Genomic DNA, 16,298 nt, shown 5'->3' on the forward strand with positions numbered 1-16,298 from the left:
CTCTGAGCCATCAGCCCAGAGCCTGATGCAGGGCTCGAACTCCCGGACCGCGAGATCGTGACCTGGCTGAAGTCGGACGCTTAACCGACTGCGCCACCCAGGCGCCCCAGTTCTTCCCCTTTAAACCAGGAGAAAATAATTTATCAGTTACATTAACCCACCCTTAACAATTTCTCCTATTCTTATCAGAACATATCTGTCACTTATCTATTTCACATGGCAACATCTTTTGGACAGACCTGAATTCTCATAAATTTTAAGAGCATATTAATTACAGAAAGTTATAAAAGTAGGAAAGCAGATGAGGAATAGAGGAGACTTTGCCACATTCTTAGTTTTTGTTGTTGTTTTTTTCACTGGTCTTGTCTTTTAGATTCCACTTATAAATGAAAATATATGAGATTTGTCTTTCTCTGACTTATTTCACTTAGCATAATACACTCTAGGCCCATCCATGTTGTCACAGATGGTAAGATCTCATTTTTTTTTTAATGGCTGAGAAATATTCCATTGTATATATAAACCGTATCATCTTTATCCATACATCTATTGATGAACACAGGTTGTTTCCGTGTCTTGTCTATTGTAAATAATGCAACAAATATTGGGGTGCATATATCTTTTTAGATTAGTGTTTTCATTTTCTTTAGGTAAATACCCAGTGGTGGATTACTGGATCATGTGGTATTTCTTTTTATTTTCTTCTTATTATCTTTTTAAATTTTATTTATTTATTTATTTGAGAGAGAACAAGCTGGGGAGGGACAAGGAGAGGGGGACAGAGGATCCGAAGGAGGCTTTGGGCTGACAGCAGCGAACCCAAGCCTGATGTGGGGCTTGAATTCATGAACTAGGAGATCACGATCTGAGCTGAAGTTGGATGCTCAACCAACTGAGCTACCCGGATGCCCCTCATATGGTATTTCTATTTTCATTTTTTTGAGGAGCCTGCATACTGTTTTCCACAACACTTGCACCAATTTATTTTCCTACCAACAGTGCACACATGTTCCTTTTGCTCCATATCCTCACCAACACTTGTTATTTCTTCTCTTTTTGAAACTAGCCATCAATGTGAGGAACATCCTTAGTGTTTGAAATAGACTTTATATATATATATATATATATATATATATATATATACATATATATATAAATTTTATTGCCTATATATATAGGCAATTCTTTGCTCTCTCTGGCTGCATTTTCCTCTCTAAAAAGTATGTATGTAACTGAGTGCCTGCTTTCTGGTTTTAATGGAAAGACCTTTTAATATATGAGATCAACCCAACTCTGACTCATGAGTGCCACCCCTGGAAAAATCAAATAAACTTGGAAACTTTCCATGTTTCTTCTTTGACTCTTTTTTAATGTGATGGTCTGTCCATAATCATCATAACAGACTCCTAGAAACATTCTTTTAATTTTGGTTTTCTCTTAGGAAGTTAGTCAGTTAAGTGGACTCATGTAGTTCAACCCATGTTGTTTAAGGGTCAACTGTATTTACTGTTATTTAAAATATACTTATTCATGAAAAATGTCTACACTAGCAGAAAATATATAACAGTAAAGCAATGTTTTTTTTTTTTTGGAAGTCTGTCATAATGTTATTATGCCATGTCAATGGTGTTATTTTGCTTTACAGGGGTAAATAAGCCTATGAAAATTTCGATATGATGAATCTTATTGGATTACCTAAATTACCTTATGATATTTTACTATATTATCATTCATATAATTGAATTCACAGGTTTATTTTTTGGAGATTAGAATTTACATTTCTATCAATAATAGAATAAAGTTAAGGAAAATGTTATGTACCCTCAATATGTTAGCAGTCATATTTTAATGTTGACTCTCCTTTCCTTCTTTTTTTGTTTATTAAATTTTTAAGTTCATTTTTGAGAGAGAGGGAAAAACAGAGTGTGAGTGGGGGAGGGGCAGAGAGAGAATCTGGGGGAGGGGCACACAGAATCTGAAGCAGGCTCCGGCTCTGAGCTGTCAGCACAGAGCCTGATGTGGGGCTTGAACTCATGAACCGTGAAATCATGACCTGAGTGGCATCATGACCTGAGCCGAAGTCAGATGATTTTCTTCTTAAAATGTTATCTTCCCTTTGCTTTCATGACACCACATTTTCTCGATTTTCCTCCTATCTTTGCCGATTCCAGCAAACTTTTGTGTTGGCTTATTCTTCTACATCTGAAAACTACCTAAGTATTTCTCAAAGCCTAGTCAGAATGACTAACGATCTCCTTGGATAAAATAAAACTCTAGTTACAATGAACAGAGTTATAATTTGGGGGGGGCTAAAAGTCATTCATCAGTTACCTTCTTTAAGCCTTAAGTTTTGCTTTATAAAAGGACGGCACTGAACTTTACATTATCCTACAATAATGGCATGCTCTTACATGTAAATATGAAAACAATTAAATTAAATGCTTATGAAGACTAGCATACTAGTGCTTATGTGTGGTTCTTACATAATAAATTCTTAAAATGTTTTTGGAAAAGTTATAGTTGTAAGTAGTCTTTGCAGTAACATTCTTGTATTCCTCACACAAAAGTGAAAAAGCAAGTCTCAAAAATTTAACTAAATTTAGGAGCAAGCCCACAAGCCTAAAGTCAGCATCAACAACATTAGACTAATTCTAATGCTTATTTATCATTAACTTGCATTTAGCAAATGAAGTTTGTTAGCATTAAGAATTTTATCTGTAATCCCTGTAAAGCAATTTTTATAATGTCTTTGCTTTTCTTTGTCCTTCGTTTTAACATAATTGCTCATCTGGGTTCAGATCAGGCAGGACCTCTCAGAAATACAAAGGCAGAATATGGGCTTTGTGGGTTTTTAATGTAGGAATACAAGATAAATTATCATGGTTTTAATAAAAGGAATGAGAATTGATCATTCCCCCTTTCCTACTGAAAATATTGATATTATTTTTTTTCAAATAAGTCCATGTGTAATTCGTTTAATAAATAAACCAAACTCAGTAAGGTTTTAATGGCTATAAAAACAGCTTTATTATTTTTCCTACCACTGTCTTCAAAACCTTTTATTTTTTCTCTTTCCCATTTCTTGGAAACAACTTATTCAGTTCCTTTAGCTTTCTGAATACTTTAATGTATTTCAGAAATAATTCCAGTTCTGGCAATGATGAGATAGTTTTCCTGGATTAACCCAACAACAATGATAAATTCTGTATCAAATTTAAAAACACACTAGTTGAAAGGACTGGAGATTAACCAAAAGCAGGAAGAAACTGAAGGGTATCTGACCCCTGAAAAATGGTAACTACATTAGGAGAGAACCATTTTCATATGGCTTATTCATTGAAGACCCACCTCAGTTTAGGCGATAAGGGGTAACTAGAGCACAAACAGAAAGTCAGAGCCTTATGAGCATCATATGTCAGAAGATGGAGTTTGATGTAGCCAGAGTGGCCAGAAATTAAAACAGAAATCACAGAGAGGAGAGACCCATGAAAGAATGGGCCAAAAATTTGTGAGTAAGCCTCTCTCAAGTCTTCGGCTGACTCTTAAACTGCACATGTAGGAGAATGACTTTTTAAAAAATCAGCAGAAATTAACAACCAGAAGACTAAAGGAACAAAAGATTATAATTACTGCCTACGGCAAGGACGATAGAGATTAAATTTTGAGTCCCTCTAAGTCACAAGAATTTGATGAGAGCCACAGAGTTTTCGTAAAAACTCCAGAAGGCTATGCTTAGGAATAGAAGGATTGCTAAAACCAATGGATTTTCCCTAAAAACTAATATAAAAAAGACCTGACTTAACAGCATGTAAACCAAACCTCAACAAGTTCAGGGGAAACCAATAATTGCCTAACAAAACAAAGTCAATCCTCTTCAGAGCATGCAACCTCAGAGACATAATCTCAAGTCTTAATAATGTATCAACCACAATGCTCAGTACCCAATCAAATGTGAAAAAACAAAAATGTGAAGAACTAGAAAAATGTAGTTAACAGCAAAAGCGGTCAACACAGACCTATCTGGAGATGGAAAAGATTTTGAAATTGTAGCAGACAAGGACGTTAAAGCAGCTATTGTGAACATGATGAAGGACTTACAAGATGATCAGAATGATAAAAAGGTATGGAATCTCAGAAGAGAAATGGAAATTATTTTTTAAAACCTGAAATTCTAGAACTGAAAAATAAGCTATCTAAAATGAACTTATTACATGGACTTAGCAGAAATTGGAGATTGTAGAATAAAGAATCAGTCAACTTGAAAGCAGATCAAAACAATGTAAAAGTCAGAGAGTAAAAATGTAAAAGTCAGAGAGTAAAAATATTTTAAGAAATTAAATAATATTTCAGTGACCTAGAGACAATATTAAGAAGTCTAACTCGAATATTTTCTGAGTCTTAAAAAGAGAATGAAGAAAGGGAAAAGGGTAGAAAAAATAATTATAGAAATAATTGCCAACATTTATTAGATTTTGTGAAACATATCCTGGAGTTTAGTGAATCCCTAGGAGAATACATACAAAGAAAACCACATCTAGGCATATCATAGTTAAACATCAAAACATCAAAAATGAAAAAAAAAATTGTAAAAAAAAGCCACCCTACACTCAAAAAAGGAACAAAAGTACAAATGATGTCTAACTTCTCATCAGAAACAACATACGACAAAAGATTATAGGAAGACATCTTTAAAATGATGAACATTAAGAAAAATTGTCAACTCAGAGTTTTGTATATATGAGTATCATTCAAAACTGAGGGCAATAAAGACATTTTAAGGTTAAAAAAGTTGAGAGCCACTTGGACTGAACTTCAAGACATTCCAAAGGAAGTTCTTCCGAAGTAAATTATTTCAGATAGGAGCTCAGATAAGTAGAAATAAATAAAGAACCTTAGAAATAGTGGATAAGTAGTTAAATACCAGATAACTTTTTTCTCTTTATATCTATATAAGACAACTGATTGTTTAAATAAAAAAAATATTACATTTCACTGTGGAGTTCTGACCACAGTAGCTATTATGACCACAGTAGCATAAAAGATAGGGTGGTATAAATGAAATTATATTGCTACAAGTTTATACCTTTTTAAAAATGTGAATGATATTAAACTAGATAGAATGTGGTAAGTTAAGAATGCATATCATAATCTCTATACTAACCACAAAAACAGAAATACAAAGAGATATAGTACAGGGTCAAAAGAGGAAACTAAGTCAAATACAAAAAAAATATCCAATTAACCCAAGGAGGGGCATAAAAAGAAAGAACAGAGAGGAAAATGAAACATATATAAATCAACTAGTGAATAATAAACCTGAACCCAATGCTTCAAAAATTTGTCAAGAAGACATAATAATTACAAGCATGTGTGCACCTAATAACAGAGATTCAAAAAAATGAAGCAAAAACTGACAGAAATAGAGATAAGCAAATAGAGACATTTAAGTACCTCTTTGAAAAATAAAAGAACAAGGATAAATACATCAGTAAGGATACATACAAATGTTTAGAGTGCAAGTTTGGCAAAGGTGAAGCCTTGTTCTAGATACTTTTCTATTATAAGAAACACTTTAAAAATTAGCTTTATTCTGTCATCAATTTTTCTTTACACAAAGTTCAGAAAATAGTACTGGCTGAAACTTTTGCTGACGTTTGCGTTCAACATCACCACTAATTAGACTTGCACTTGTTTTACATGAAATTAGCTTCTAAAAGTTATAGTTCAATCTTTAGATAGGAGATAGATAGATAATAGATAGATAAATGCTTACCTTAAAGACCAGTTCTCCTACCAAGCCATTCCATGTCCCATCTTCTTGTGGGCTTCCATACTTGTGATCCGGTGCAACATAAATTTCATAGTTAAAACCCAGGTAGTTAGATAAGGCATCCAAAACATCAATGGAGAAGCCCTGGTATTTCTTCGGCTTACCCAAGACATTTTCAGAGACCATTACAAAAGGTTCTTCCTACATGGAAATAAGAGAAATCCTTCATGTCAATCTATAGTGCTCCCTAAAAGCAAAAATTAATTCTTCAAAGAGTTTTGCTTAGAAACAGCTTAAAAATTGCCTTTGAACTTTGAGAGAATTAACTTAGCAATATAACTTATGTGTTATTAATGTATCACACTATTGAACAATGTTTTATCACTGAATTTCTTTTCATCTCTCATTTAATTACTACCATATAAAAATTAGATGAAAGTAACTCTAAAACTTCAGGGGCTATGAATTCATTTTTCTTGCCATCTTAAGACCAATGTAAGGTTCAAGAAACTCTAAGATTATTGTATCCTGAAGCATTTATTATCTATATATGTCAAAAATATGTTAAATAATATTTTAACAGATATAATCTACATAAACTCTCTGAAAAGAACAAAAAATTCTAAGAACATATAATTTAACTAAAATTTATAACATAATATTTACTGGGAGTTTCTTGATAAGTAATTTTGAAGTACAAACACATTTCATTGCAAAAATAGCTTCTCTACTATTGCTATGAGAAATTCACCTAAGTTTTTGGTAAATTGTGTAATTTAGCAAATTTAGAAAATTGGTTTCTGCTTCTGCCTCTTTTATCATTCTGTGTTTGTGTCCTCTTACATTTAACAAATAGACTCCTTTCACTTTTCAGAACACCTGGTGTTAAGAGAACTCAGTTGTTTTGAAACATGCTGGCAGACTATAGAAAATCAGATAACTTATTCCTTAATTTACTAAACTTGTTCAAAAACCTTTTAGAACAGTAATATTTACAGGTAACCATCCATATGTCTATATCTATATCTATCTATATCTTTCTATCTATATCTATATCTATATCTATATCTATATCTATATCTACCTATATACATAGATAGATATATATCTAGCCCTCCTGGCAGGTTAAAATCTGTCTATCCTGGGTCTAAGGCAGAAAACCTAAAGATTTTATCCTTGGATCATCCTTCCTTAGGGACTCGCAGATGAGACTTCATTGAGATGTACAATAATACATTTACTTTGGCTTTTAGTCAAAGACACTAAGTAAGTGCTTATAGAGTCACTACATCTATTACAGGAATTTGTCCACCATAACATTCAGTTTTCCTCTAAAAATTACCATGATATTAATTTTTGGATTGTTTAGAGCCAAGAGAACTTCATTTTGCTTCAGTAATACCCTTTTCTAAATAATTAAAATAAGGTATCTAATTCTTTTGGTATCCTATTTCACTTTGGATACCCAGAAAATCAGTTCAAAGTTCAATGCTCACCTACAACTGTGTTGATATTGTTGTATTTGCAATGTTTTTTAAATCATGGTTTTCTAAATTACTGAAGTTTCCTCTTTTTTTTTTTAATTTTTTTTTCAACGTTTTATTTTATTTTTGGGACAGAGAGAGACAGAGCATGAACGGGGGAGGGGCAGAGAGAGAGGGAGACACAGAATCGGAAACAGGCTCCAGGCTCCGAGCCATCAGCCCAGAGCCTGATGAGGGGCTCGAACTCACGGACCGCGAGATCGTGACCTGGCTGAAGTCGGATGCTTAACCGACTGCACCACCCAGGCGCCCCTGAAGTTTCCTCTTTTTAAAAAAATTTGGTCTTGGTCAACTGTTTATATCTTACCTTAGACTAAAATAAATCAGTAAATAAGTAAAGGAGGTGACTGCTATTTGTTCTCCAGGGGCTGTTCTCTTTCTCACTAATTATGTACATGTATATGCATATGTGTGTGTGTGTATCCATATATTTATGTATTTATGTATTTTTATTTTTAGCACCTGAGACTAAAGACAATCCACTGTCCTTTTAGGCAAGGTGAGACCATGTGACTAATTCTGGCCAATACAATGTAAGCAGGTACTTTGTACATTGTTTTTCCCAGCTGGAATGAACACATAATGACTAGGGCTCTGATAACTGTTTACAGCACACCTAGTAGAGAAACAAGGCAGAAGAAGTCTATGTTCTTCACATGTGAAATGCAATACCAGACTCTAACTCTCTAGGACTCCAGAATGTGAGAAAAAAGAAATTTCAATTTTTTTTTAATTAGTAAGCTCCTGATTGTTTTTCCATTAGAGAAGTACTTGATGCTAATGAACATTGACAAATTGATAGATCAGTAGAAGAGTGAGAATGAATAATAATTTCTAATAATACTGATTTATTTAATCTAAATGATATCAAATGAGAAAAAGGTAAGCAATCAATCCTTTCAAATTATATGTAAAATACAGAACATCTTGATGATCTAAATATTTCTACATTTTAAAATGTATACTAATCTTTCAGATAACTGACAGAATTTGCTACTGTCCATTCAGTTGTATGGACAAAATATAAACCTAGCCAATGACTATGCAGTGTGCAAAGAGTCTGAAGTAGGAAATGAAGTCAGGATCAGAACGAATTAAATAAATGAAAAAAAAAAAGGAAGATTATATTCAGAAGAATGCAGATAAGCTTAGGAAATTCTAGAAGTCTAGAATTAGAATTAGTCTATATTTTAAACACCTATCCATTGACAAACAAAAGGAAAGATGGTTCGTAAAAGATCTTACTTGACTAATTCCTCTATCAATAATTTTAGACCATGTTATTCTCTATTTATCCATGGATCTCACACTCCAATATATTTCTAAAGTTTAACGGCAATTTAGTTACCAGAAAGCTGAATATCCTCTTCAAGGTGATAGTTAAACAATTAAGAATATTAATTAAATATATTGTAAAACTAAACGATCTGTGTGGGACAAACATTATTCTGATGTATGCTTTGATATGAAATTTTGCTGCCTTTTTTTTCATTTTTACTCCTCTCTCTTTAGAGAAATTGTTTAAAACGCTAAATTATATTTCCTTAATATGCTAAATTTTCCTCTCAAAATTATTTTTAATTTCAATATTGAAAGTGAATCCCGAGGCAGATGGATCCTTTCAGAGTTTTATTGTCAAAATCTGATACTAGCAAAATCAGCTAGAATTGATTAAAGGTATAGAGTAAAAATGGGCTAAGGGCTCTTTTAAAGAAGGTTGATGAATTATTAATGGACATGCTTTTTACATTTTATGACTGAAATAAACCTTTATTACATCCTATCACTTCTCTTCTAGATAGATGTTTTCAAGCTCTGTTTTTAAGCTCTTTTACAGATTCAGATCATTATTTATAAATCCTACCTCAGACCAGTTGTGCTTTATGAGGACAATCAGTCAATAAAGTGGACAGGTAAACATAGCAACAGAAATTAGATTGAAAGTCTAGGCTATATAATAGAAATACTGATCTTGGATATAGAAATCTAATAGAATACTGATCCTGGCTGAATTTCTTTTATCTATGCACCTATTTCCAATATTTATTCATTCACTGACTTATCTATTTAACATGAATTGAGTGGCTATAGCATCAAGGTACTACACTCAATATAGTGAGTATAGTACTCACTATAGTCAATATTGTAAAAAGTCATGAGCACCACTTTCAAAATACTCATAACTTAATATTGGAAAAGCCACATACTCAAAACAAAACAAAACAAAACAAAATCAACACACACCATAACTAGTACACACAAAACACCAGAGAAACACAAGGGAAACTATATATATATAAAAAAAAAAAAGGTCACTAAATCACCATTTGGGGAGTTAACATTTACACACTATTTTAACAGATAAGAAAAATTAGGAAAAATGTCTCAAGATCACACAGTAGGTTACAGAACAGAAATTCATCATAAATCATTTTACTTCAACTTTATATCTTTGGAGTTCAAAATTTTCAACCTACAGATTAAAATGTAGATCTCCATAATTTGTCTCACATTTTAATGCAATTTAAACTGGTGTGAGACTGGGAGAGACTCCAGATGCTTGACAGAGAAAAAAAAAAAAACCCAAAACACAATACTCTCTAGAGGAAGTATCATCATTTTTGGTCTTACATTATTCCTTCAAGTAATTGCTTGAATACAATATTCAAAACAGAAGTCAAAAATATCATATAAAATGAAATTCTATTTCATATATAGAACTGGCAGAAATAGTATACAACAGAAATAGATCATTCAAGGACTCAGACACTGAAATTTTCAGATGCATATTGTAAAAATTGTTACTGTGTTTAAGGAAATATAGGGCAAATTGATAGGAAATTGGAAACCATATGAAGTGTCATTACACAATTAGAAAGAACTAAAGAGAACTTTAAGAATTGGTAAAGACAGTATCCAAAGAATTTAATGACTGAGGTAATCAGCAGATTAGAAACAGATAAAGAGAGAATTAGTGACCTGTAATAGCTCAGAATAAATGTCCATGGTGCAAAGGAATAAACAACTAGAAAATCCCAAAGCAAGAGTAAAGAGATGAGAAGCAGAAAGACAGGTAGTCTGATGATCCCAAATACTGCTAAGGATACGAAGAAACAGGAGCTATCATTCACTATTGCTGGATATTTAAATTGTTTCAACACTTTATTTTTAAATTTTTAAAGTTTATTTATTTGTTTTGAGAGAGAGAAAGAAAGAGCACAAGCAGGGGAGGGGCAGACAGAGAGGGGGAGAAAGAGAATCCCAAGCAGGCTCTGCACTGTCAGCACAGAGCCCAATGAGGGGCTTGAACTCACAAACTGCAAGATCATGACCTGAGCTGAAATCAAGAGTCAGCCTCTTAACTGATTGAGCCACCCAGGTGCCCTGGTTCAACACTTTAGAAAACATCTTGACATGCTTGATAGAGAATGGAGATGTTTATAGGCAAATTACTTTTGCCTGTTTTTGAATGTTACAGAAATATTTATCTAGCCATGAAGACATGTACAGCAGTGTTCTAACAATTTCAATTCTTGGGTATGAACACGTAGAGAATTTTGGGTACCAAAATATATACCCAAGAATGCTTATAGCAGCATTGTTTGTAATAGCCCAAATCTGGAAATAATAAAAATCCAAATGTTCATCAATATGGAAAAGATAAATATGGTTTGGTATATGGATGCAATGTAATACTAAACAGCTTAAAATTTAAGAAACACAGTAACATGAACAGACTTTTAAAAGAATAATGTTGGGTGAAAAAAACAATACTGGAAGAAAACAGTCTGATTCCATTTTTACAACATCCATAAAAAGGTAAAGTTAACTATATATTTAAGGATCCACACCCAGGTGGAGATACTCTGAAGAAAACCAAGGAGGTGATCACCTCTGGGTGGTTAGCTCTGAGATGTTGGGGAAGATATGATCAGAAAGATGCACAAGGAAAGATGGCTCCTGTAGTAATGAGAACATTCTATTTTTTGTTCTAGACAGTGGTTGCTGGTTGTTACTTAATTATTCATTAAATAATGATTTGAGCTTTTTTTTCTGTATGAGTGTTACATTGCATATAAACAAAAATAAAAGTATGGTAAGTGAGACCAGATAATGGAGGGCATTGAAGCCATATTCAGGTTTCTGCCTTTTATTTGGCAAGGAACTGGAGCTTTGTGGAAGGGAAATAGCATAATCATAAAGTAATTTTGAGAACAGAGTATAGGATGAATTGTGGCAGAAGCAAGGTCCAGGGGTCCTTTGCAACAATGCAGATGAATGACAGGAGATTATAGCCTGTGCCTATTTAACATATATTCCCAAAGTGTATACAGATGGCCTCAAGGCTTCTATTATACAGATGGGGAGTGCAGGGTGGGAGGGGGAAGAAATTATAAAAAGCCTGCCTTTAAAATTCATTTTCCAGCAATTAGTTTCAAAGAGTATTAATAGAACTGAGTTTAAGCTGGTGAAAACCTGTCTGTCTATTAAATGAAAACAAATTGCAGATTTCGATTTGCTGATCATTTGGATGACAGATTCTCTAAGCAGAATCCTCAGCAATTGGAATAAACAAAGCTTTCAGAGAATGCCTGTAGTTTATCAATCTAACTGCATTAGCATGAGGACCCATAGACCTGCTTGTAGAAAAGAGTATTTCATTGGTTTGATAATTTCCATATTAGCAAGGATTTATTCACATCACTTGTTGGGTTATTAGATAATAACTTCATAATTCTGAATTTGTATTCAGTCACTTAAAAAATCTCATGCTAATTGCTTAGTTGATTTACAACACTGTTTGCCACTTGCAGATTTTGTAGTTAATTCCCGTATTTTAATAACTATGCAATATTGTTTGCTAGTGATAGAGTTGGCAAAAAGCATCTGACATTTCTGATAGGTACAAGTGACAAGCTCTATTGCCAAGGCTTTACTGAGAGCTGTTTAGAGGTTTTGGTACGCACAGCTTCACAGAACGCCGGGATGGAGAAACTGGGATTGAGTTGCTGAAAATTCCTTGTAATTCTGCTCACAGGCATAGCTCAAAAACATTAAAAATAGAATAAGAACATTTCTTAATGGCCTGTTTAAATTTTTTCCCCTCATAAAATATGCTCCTGGCTGAAGCAAACAAGAGTTGTCTTTATGCACAGTGTGAACTTGTATTTTGCTTAGGGATACAAAACTAATGACCACCATTCTCCTTGGAAAAAAAAAATCATTATTTTTTTATAAGTTTATTTATTTATTTTGAGAGAGAGAGAGGGAGAGAGAATCTCAAGCAGGCTCTGTGCTGTCAGCTCAGAGCCCAATGAAGTGCTGGACCTCATGAACCGTGAGATCATGACCTGAGTCTGTATCAAGAGTTGGATGCTTAGCGGTCTGAGCCACCCAGGTGCCCACAAATTATTATTTTTTTATGAATATTTGAAACTCTATAAGTTAAAAAGGCTAATGGTATGAAATTTGTTATTAAAAACATATTAAGATATCAGGATATAAAACAAACATGCAGAATATCTGCAGAGTAATAAACAGTCTAGGCGGTGTGAGGAAAAGAATGTCTGAATTGCTTGGAGAGAAGAAAAGCAGGTCACAGGGATATGCAACGAAAATGTTTTAAAAGGGGCTTTTGCAAAAGGATTTTATGGAAGAGCAAATATTTAGAAAATACTGCACTAAGCATATCTTTCAAACTCCTTGTTTAAGGTATTTTTATCACACAGCGTTCAAGTTATAAATCATAAAAGTAAATTTTAAAGCCCTTCTATCTTCCTAAAACCATATCTTACATATTATTTCTGACTCCTATTTTGTAGGCAGTTATTTAAATGAAAAAAAATACTTTGAATTGAACATAAAGCTATCAGTATGCGAAATAATTCATTTTAAAAATAAAATATTTGATTTTATACACTGCTTTCAAATCATGAAATGGTTACATCTTAGTGACTTATAGGCTAACTAGAGAGTGGCAAAACAACAACAACAAAAATGTTCATTTTGTTTTCATGAGTCTCTGAAAGAAATATAGGATGTTGTAACTGGCTATACAAGGTTACCAAGGACAATAGGCAATCACAACAATCCTAAGTACATTAGTTCTCATTTATTGATTTTCCCTAGCACGCACTTGAAAATACATTTTAGGAGACTAAGATTTTATGGACCATGTGATTATCATATATAAGCTTAGAAATACCAGACTCTCAGTTCGCTTTCTGAATATGACTGCTGAATAATATTTTTTGTTTGTTTGCTTGGTCCAAGTCCTCATTATTTTTGCTAAATTTAACACCTAAGTGAATCTAAGTGCACAGCCACATGGGAGAGTCAATTCTATTCTATAAATATTGTTAAAAGTTTACTAGGTACACAGTACTTCGTAAGTGCAGTTATCCCAAGAAAAAGTATCCAGAACATGTTTTGAGACATAGCATATTGCAGTTGCAAGTTACATGTGGCTACACCAAATGTAAGACGTCTACAAAATATTAAACTAAAGAACTTGGTAACATTTGACTTCAGAATGATGATGATATTTATAAGCTTTCTGGTGGATATATCATGTTCATGTCAAAATATTGCAAAGAACAGTAGTGTTAATAAATGTCAGCAGAACCTTATGATAAGATTTTATTTCCATCAGGATATAAAAACATTTAATAAATACAAACTAATTAAATATCAGAACACAGTGAAAGTCATATAAAATTAAACTTGGAATGTTTATGACTAATGGTATTTCTATCCAAAGTAATATTCCTTACAGGAAAATAGCAGAAATTCAGATTTATTTATTTATTTTTTTGTCATTCAAAAGAGTGTTAATGCCAGGCACATGTTAGGAATATGACAGTGAACAAAGCAAACGATAAACAGACATCTCTACCCTTCTGGACCTACATTACAATGGGAGGGACAGAAGACAAAAAGTAAGTAATATATATGTTATGTCAGACAATGATAAGTGCTGCGGGGAAAAATTAAACAAATAATGAGAACAAAGAGCATGTGAGAAAAGGCAGGGCCTTCAATTAGGAAGAACCTCTGTAGAAAGAGCACCAGACTGAAAATAGACTAAGTGCAAAGGTGTCAGGCAGGAGTTTCTCTGACATGTTCGAGAGATGGAGGGACACTAATGTGGCAGAAACCTAGGGGACTAGAATCAAATAGGATATGTCTGAGCAGTAATGGGTGTGTGTCAGGTGGAGCTTAAACAGGACCTTTAAACTTGTAATGACTTTAGCTGTTACTTCCACTGAGATGGACAGCCAAATAGGCTCTGAGCAGAGGAGGGACATGATCTAATATGTTTAACACTTTACTAGACAGTTGACAGTTACTATTGACAATAGATTGGAAGGAACAGGACAGAAGCTAGGAGATCAATTACAAGTCCATTGCAGTAAACTAGAAGTGAGCTGATCATAACTTGGTAGGAAAATGGATTTGATAAGAAGAAATTGGATTGCTGGTAACTCATAAAAATAGAGCTGATGGGATTCATTGAAATACTAGATGTGATATTTAGTGAGAAGTGAGTGCTATAAAGCTATGCCATACTTCCTAGGGGGCATCAGGCATCAGTGTTATAAAGCTATGCCATACTTCATGGGGGCATCAGGCTTCAGAAGAGTATGGACTTCTGAGACTCTCCATGAATGTTTTTTATTTGGGGTATGTGTCAAATTCTATTGAAGGAATTATAACTTTCAGTCAATAAACTAACATCCAACCAAAGAGAGTATTTTGTAAAAACCTACAACACTGAATACAAAATTAACACACATTCAAATTTAATAGAAGAATGAAAATATGTGTTTTCTTTTTTTCTGCATAATTGTGACTCATAAATCAGCTAAAAGGGAAATTATATTTATTGGAAGAAATTGCAAATGTTAAAATCATCATAATCTTTAAAGATTAAATTTTAAAGGGACAAAGTCCAATAGCAAACACTGAGGATGAATTATTTATTTTTGTTCTCTTAACACACCTTTGAAAAATACAAATTAAAATAAGTTGAATTATTTTATTTATTGCTCATCAGACTGGCAAAGATGAAAAAGAATGTTAATGTTTATCAACAAGCATGTGAAGAAACAGTCTTTCTTATACACCACTTATGTGAGTTAAAATTGCAACAGCTTTTCAAGCAAACAAATTCACAGTAGGAAGGCAAATGCCTTCATATTTTTATATTATTTCTTCTGGTAATTTTACATCTAAGAGGGTAATCATAAATACACACAAGTATGTATCTAAAAGAATGTTCATTGAAACTTCTCCAGTGAGAACTTGAAAACAAACTAAATGCTCAAAAAGTATGGATTTTTCTTTGTAAGTGTTATCTGTATGATCAACTACTACACAGCACATTCAGTCATCAACCCCAGTGTCTCAGTGCCCTGGTACTGTGCCATCTGCTCAGACTTGGGCCACAGGTCATTTTCTTAAACCAAGAATAACATTTTTAAGTTTGGGATTGGTTTGTTTTTGTTAGTGTTTTAGATAGATTAAAGATATTACTTTAAGAACATTGTTTAAATGTGCATTCAATACATTTCAGTGAATGAGAAATAAAAATGTTGAGTTTCAGCTGGCATGTTGGAAATTATATACAAGCCTGGGTAAGTTAATGAAAGTTTGAAGCAAATGTAAAGATAATTCATCAGGTAGCGGGGAAAAACAAAAAAACAAAAAAACAAAAAACCAACTATTGATCACATCTGCTGTACAAAAGCTATTTATTTACATTAAAAATATTCATTCATGGGGCGCCTGGGTGGCTCAGTCGGTTAAGCATCCGACTTCAGCCAGGTCACGATCTCGCGGTCCGGAGTTCGAGCCCCGCGTCGGGCTCTGGGCTGATGGCTCAGAGCCTGGAGCCTGTTTCTGATTCTGTGTCTCCCTCTCTCTCTGCCCCTCCCCCGTTCATGCTCTGTCTCTCTCTGTCCCAAAAATAAATAAACGTTCAA

General features: G+C 33.4%; 1 protein-coding gene across 1 annotated transcript in view; it reads right to left on the minus strand.

Annotated features, from left to right (window-relative positions):
- The window catches only part of GRID2 (glutamate ionotropic receptor delta type subunit 2), a 1,450,102-nt gene that overhangs the window by 330,273 nt on the left and 1,103,531 nt on the right, over positions 1 to 16,298 (minus strand). Inside the window, exon 10 of the mRNA XM_043572183.1 lies at positions 5,774 to 5,971. Within this exon, the coding sequence (XP_043428118.1) occupies positions 5,774 to 5,971 (198 nt within the window). The remainder of the gene's footprint in view (positions 1 to 5,773; positions 5,972 to 16,298) is intronic.

This window comes from Prionailurus bengalensis, chromosome B1 (genome assembly GCF_016509475.1).
Source record: "Prionailurus bengalensis isolate Pbe53 chromosome B1, Fcat_Pben_1.1_paternal_pri, whole genome shotgun sequence".
Taxonomy (NCBI): Eukaryota; Metazoa; Chordata; class Mammalia; order Carnivora; family Felidae; genus Prionailurus; species Prionailurus bengalensis.